The 6,090-nt window shown below is 36.6% G+C and overlaps 1 protein-coding gene across 1 annotated transcript; it reads left to right on the top strand.

The window, feature by feature from the left end:
* Positions 1-21: 21 nt before the first annotated feature.
* Positions 22-1,639, top strand: LOC117320334 (carboxylesterase 5A-like). The gene is made up of 2 exons (XM_033874941.1): positions 22-329; positions 1,013-1,639. Exons 1-2 carry the CDS (start codon positions 85-87, stop codon positions 1,188-1,190), a joined length of 423 nt encoding a protein of 140 aa, XP_033730832.1. The 5' UTR covers positions 22-84; the 3' UTR covers positions 1,191-1,639.
* The last annotated feature ends 4,451 nt before the right edge of the window (positions 1,640-6,090 follow it).

Here is a 6,090-nt window from a genome sequence, read left to right as displayed (position 1 = left end):
CCCCTTTGTCCCACCAAAAAATACAGCAAAATTAATGACATTGAGCAAAGCAGAAGTGTCATCAACCTGTACACAGATGGCATTATGGTAGCCCCTACGGTCAGCACTCTCGACTGCCACTCATCTCCTGGATTGACCATGGGCAGGAATACATTTCAGTATATGTTCACCAAGGAACCAAAGAGTACGAACGAACGCCCTTCTTGGTTCACTGGGGCAAGCCATGCCGCTGAACTTTCCTATTTGTTCTCGTTTGCTGGTTCCAAAGCAGATGACCCAGTGCTGTCTTTGATCATGATGACATACTGGGCAAATTTCGCTAAGACTGGGTAAGCTATGCATTGCTTTGTAATGTTTCTTTTCTGAACAAATTCAATACAGTTTCAAAGTGCATGATAGTTACTGTTTCGAAAATATCCCATGGAACTTTCGCTATGTAGGAAAACTGTAATAACCAGTTTCTGTAGAATACACAATTACCACTCCCCATCGACCACAAAGGAACTTAAGCATTACAAAACATTCTGACATTGGCTTATTTATGAATGGATGCATGCACCATATATGCAAAATGTTATATAGACGTTCCGATTTGAATCGTAATTAAGTGTCATATTTTCAGAGCGACAAATCACTAAAACAGTTTCCTCACTGACATATGTACGTTTACAGCATTTGATATCAAAACAGCTAGCAATTTTTACGTCGTATGATTTAATGATGTATGGCGTTGTGTTCTGTTTGTTTTTACTGTCTCAGTTTTTCTTATGTAATAAATTCCTTTCATGTAAAATATGCTATCGATCACTGTACATTGTTTTGATATCTAATCAATAATATTCGTACCACAAAAAAGACTGAGATGACATGAACATTTCCCTGTTATATTTTTGTCTCTCCTATCACAACACATGTAATATAAATGATGCTGACACAAATTTAAAATCCAGTGTCCCTTTTTCTATAGAAAACATACTTTTATGAAACAAATATCTGTTGTTTTTGTTTACAGTTCACCAAATGGTCCTGGTCTTCCTCATTGGCCAAGATACGACCAGGTAGCTGGGCTCTACCAACGATTTGACAGCAATATATCACCACAATATCACGTGACACTTGACAGGGTCCAGTTTTGGAACCAATACCTTCCATCATTAGCGAAGAATACTCCAAGTACAGTCGTCGGATAAAAACATTCTAACAGTCATCCTGATTATATTTGTGATGTTGACATCAACCAGATTATTACATCGTCGTTATATATACCGTGATTATCATTGACCTCTGTTGAAAAAAACATTTTAAGATGATGAAATGATGTACAATTTAATTTAAACAACCAGGTTTGATTTCCCTTCAGTGTTTAGAAAAAAAATATTAAACGTTCAATTCCTTCCTGGCATTCCGGACTTTTTTATTTGGCATATAATACTATCGAATTGAAGAACGTAATGTACAGAATTGGGCAGTACCTGACAAGCTACTGGAACGAATGTCAGTCATAATGTATTCCATCGAGTAAAGAGTATTGCTAGACATCATTCATAGATATCCAAACATCATAAACACAAGTCCATACATCAATACATAAAGACCGTTTTTTCATTTAAAGGACGTCATCATGAGCTCTAAACTGAACTGTAAATTTTGTTTATGTTATGTTTAATTCATGACCGTTAAGCACATTGTCCTTGACTCTTAAGTTGAAGGTACCCTCATTTTCAGTGTACCTGTTTTTTGTTTTTTGTTTTTGTTTTTTTTTTGCTTTAGATTTTTTATGCAAACATATAGAGGATATTCAATGGTTTGCAGCTTAATAGCGGTGAATTTTTTTTTATATTAAACGACAAACCATTGAAATTTCCTTTTATTACATTTCGAATGAGGCCTAACATGCTATTATCATGTTTTTTTCTGTACCTGCTTACTTAAAGTAGATACACCAATTCGTCAAAATGACATTCGTTAAAATACGTTAGAAATAATAAACGACACTTGTAAACTACAGTTCGTGTTTATTAATTCCTAGAACACAATATGTTATCCAGTCTTTATATAAACAGTATAGTTGGATACAGATCTTTAATGATTATAAAATGTAGTCCGCCTGGTATTGCTGCGCCGATGACGAAGTGACTGATGGAGCGTAGGGTATAAGACTGGGCGTTAATTTGTATGGAAAAGGTACATAAAACCGTTAAATTGAGACAACAAACTTATGCGAGATATGAATTATTTAGAGATGGTCTACAGCTTCATACGCTATTGCTGTCAATGGGCAATATGCTACGATACTTCAACAGGAAAGCAGTTCCGGAAAACCATATATTTTTATTGTAAGTTTGATAATGTTCTACATTTCAGTCAAAAATGTAATGAATGGCTTTTGAATATCACTGTAAGCGTTCACTTACTGTACAAGTTCGTATTTCTTCACAGCTTCGATAATATTTAATGATGAAGAATTATCTACAATTGGTGGTATCGATTAAGCATTAATAACAGTTGCGATTACCTTTGGCATGGCATTTGGTGCCGTTGATCCTGAGTTGGAGGTCCATTCGGAATTTTTGTTGTCGCTGGTGTTTATTGTCCATATCCAATTATACAAACAAAGTGTTTCTGTTGACCGACATTTGCCGTTAATAAGTTCATTTGTTGAAGCTGCTAGTTCCATGCATAGAGTTAATGCTTTCTGGCGATGTTATGTCACCACACAGCTTGGACCAGGAGAACAGATTCAAATTACAGGTAAAATAAGCAGGTAGAGAATGTCCCATAACAGTACCATGATAATGCCATGGCTATGACTGTTTTTAAGCTTTGATAGGACTATTTTTCATGTTTCATCCTGCTTAGAGACAAAACAAAACTTGCAAGCATATCTTGAATGTACAATCAATGTGATTGGATTCATTGCAGATTATTGGGGACACGAAACTAGATTGACTTTCTTACTAAAACCAATAAAAACAAGTTTAAAATGTCAATTATCTCATCGTGGTCATGAAACATTAATCTTGTAATCAATGTGGTACGATATAATTGAAAAACCCTGTCACCAACATTTATCTAATCATTTCTATTTTGAATAAATAATTGTTGTTTTTATGTCAAGTATTGATCTAAAGAGCGTCGTTATAGAGGTCCCCCAAACGAACCCGGTATAAAAACGTCTATAATAGACAGATAAAGTTCGAACTAAATAGTTCCAAGCATACATGTTTGAATTCATATCCTGCCAACACACCTAATTAAAAGTTTAATTAAAACAGGGATACATCTAAATTTTAAGCGATCAGAAGCCACCTTTTACAATACGTTTGACGTCATCGCTACAACTCTGGCACATTTTGATTTCCTGTGAAACCTGCATACTTAATTGGAATAAAATCGGACATTATGTAAGCCAATATATAGCCTTCATCTGGCCGATGTATACATGATATATCAATAGAAGCATATATAACACACCTACATATCTAATGTTAAGAAAATATACATAATAAAAGTCTTGGTCTTGGTGTCTAATGTAACTGAATTCTAACAAATTTAGAAGGCTCTCTAGGCCTAATGATACCGAAAGTAACACGCAGTCACTTTTACCTAGAACACATAGAGATGTATTCCTACACTGACCAAATCACTGTAAATTGTAGCATGCAGTTTTAAACTACAATTTGATTTTCTAAAGATACATTTGCAAATGCCACGCGGAATGTAGATATTTTACTTATAGATATTTTATGTAGCACGTTCATATTCTTATACTGACAATTGCATATACTATAATATGGACACATACGCATGCACGGGAATCTCAACTCACGTATATTTGTTAATTTACATATTTATCATTTATAACATGTACCATGACACTCCTGATATAACCGATAGTAGTTTTATACTAACTCACTTTCAGAAGCATGTCCTCATATTGCAATCTTTTAATCTTTTCTGGGAACCACAGGTTTTGCGTATATGCAATATGAATTTCAACACTTAATCACTCCAAAACAATTACTAATGGATGGGTACATGGACTCAAATAAATAAACAAACATATTTTTTTTTTTATAAATATTTTACTTAGCTTAACGAAACTATAATAAGAACTTAAGTACTACTCATCCAGGACTTACACATTCACTTAGCGCCTGTTTCCCTGTAGTTTTTATGTATCTGTGAGCAGTCTGTTTTTATTTCTGCACGTTTTGAGTCGAACGGGTTAGTACCGATTTCACTGTAGATATGGTACACTTTTCCTAGTGTTTGTTCTTTAAGTAAATTTACTTCAGTGGGGGTTTCACTTCGGTCTCATCGCTCTATGTCTGCGTGATACTTATGTTGATGGCCAGATTCATACTTTCCTTCCCTTTAGTTTTTAAGTGGTGTTCAAGAGTAGTTGGTAAACGTCTGGGAATCCATACATTTCGTGTTGTCTTCGTACCTTAGAGAAGAATCTGCCGGACTTGAAGTGCATCACTGCTAGTTGTTGATGGGCCACTTGAGAGTCTATACTACCGTCTCTGGTGATAATACTACGAAACAGGTTCAGGATGTTCTTGTGGATTAATGTCTCGACTGGCTATAACCAAAGAAGTTCTAGGGTTATAACTGACGGAAATCTATACGTAGTATGTTCCTCCTGGCGTAGCGACTCTCGTTGCAATGCCTCTAATAGCTCGCCGTGGAATCCAGCGCCTATTAACAGGTAAGCTCTCTTTCTGTCTGCCTGTACCTTTTTTCGATATCAAAGTCCTTTTTATGTTTCTATTAACTCTTAAATGATCATTTCCCTCCATAAATTCCAGTGGCTGGTCTTCTAACTTAAGAGGATATTGGTGGTGGTGAATTGGATCACCTTGCTCTTGAGTGGGTTTGGTTGTATCTTGCCCTCACCCCTACTTCTAAAGGTATTTACCTAGTATAATAAGGTCTGCATATCCTTCTTTGATTTTGCCAGTAGCGCAGCACATGTTACGTGTGGTATCAAGATTGTTCAAAACCCATTAGGAGTGGCTTATTGTACCTCTTGTAATGCATTGAGGACTGTCTGACTCATGCCGTATGGGAAGGTATCCGACACTGATCACTTACATTGATAGCTTGGGCATTAAACCAGCCCCCCCCCCCCCCCCCCCCCCCCCCCCCCTGGATACTGTCCGAGTACAGTTGTCTGTGGAGTACCTGGTGTTCCATAACGTCAAAGGCCTACTTTGTATCCAATGTCGTTAAAAACGGGGATGATATCATTGGTATGGCTTTCGTTACAAGTAATGCAGAGCTAAGAGAAGAATATTCCCGTTGTAAAGACGGAACTCAGTGGGGTCAAAGATAGAAGCACTTCACCTTTGTGGTTTCCAACCTAGAACACAGTACTATTGAGTATATTCCTAGACTTGCCACATTGTGTATAGTCTCACAACTCTGACCGTTCTATTATTGATAATTCTCTCTAAGTTTGCTAAGTTTGACAGCTGCCTGAATTTAACTTCCGTATGTGTTTTTTTCGGTTGCGTTGTAATTGTGATTCCATGATTTATCTCGGATAGATATCCTTGTCAAAGCTTGCCCATTTTGGTTTGCTGGATTGCAGTGTTTTTGATGATTTTACTTTCCCTAATGATATCTTTGAAAAGGCAATGTGATCTTCACCGTTTGTGGATATTCTTTCCGGTTGCAGAACATATAGTCACTTTCGGCATTTCTGGTTAATAAACAGGATGTCAAAATATGATTCTGTGATGATTTAACTTCGGTTTACAAATTCAGTTAGCTGTCTCTGTCATTATTTTCTGTCGTAAGAATGAGCCATTGAAACCAACACATTTGAAGTTCAATCAAGAAATTCATGGATTGTTGAACTTCCACGAGAAGGCAAGACCAATATGTTCCCTCCATCCGGATGTTCTGTGATCTTGATATGAATGTCAATGCTATAGATTACGGCAACTCCACCATAGCCTTTAGGAACATGTGTTGATTTGATCGGAGTCCATAGACTTACTGTGTGCAAAGGTGGGGGTGGGAATTCAAAAAATTTGGGTCTTATGGAATTCCCCCAAAGGGGGGAGTGTTTTTTTAACT

This window comes from Pecten maximus, unplaced genomic scaffold (genome assembly GCF_902652985.1).
Source record: "Pecten maximus unplaced genomic scaffold, xPecMax1.1, whole genome shotgun sequence".
Taxonomy (NCBI): Eukaryota; Metazoa; Mollusca; class Bivalvia; order Pectinida; family Pectinidae; genus Pecten; species Pecten maximus.
Note: the sequence above shows the minus strand (reverse complement) of the source record. Positions and strands in the feature narration are given on the sequence as shown.

Bases quoted from the DNA above. Each gene is read 5' to 3' on its own strand.
- LOC117320334 (XM_033874941.1), top strand. From the start codon at position 85: ATGGTAGCCCCTACGGTCAGCACTCTCGACTGCCACTCATCTCCTGGA. The intron at 330-1,012 runs GTAAGCTATGCA...TTTTGTTTACAG, and splicing joins GCAAATTTCGCTAAGACTGG to TTCACCAAATGGTCCTGGTC.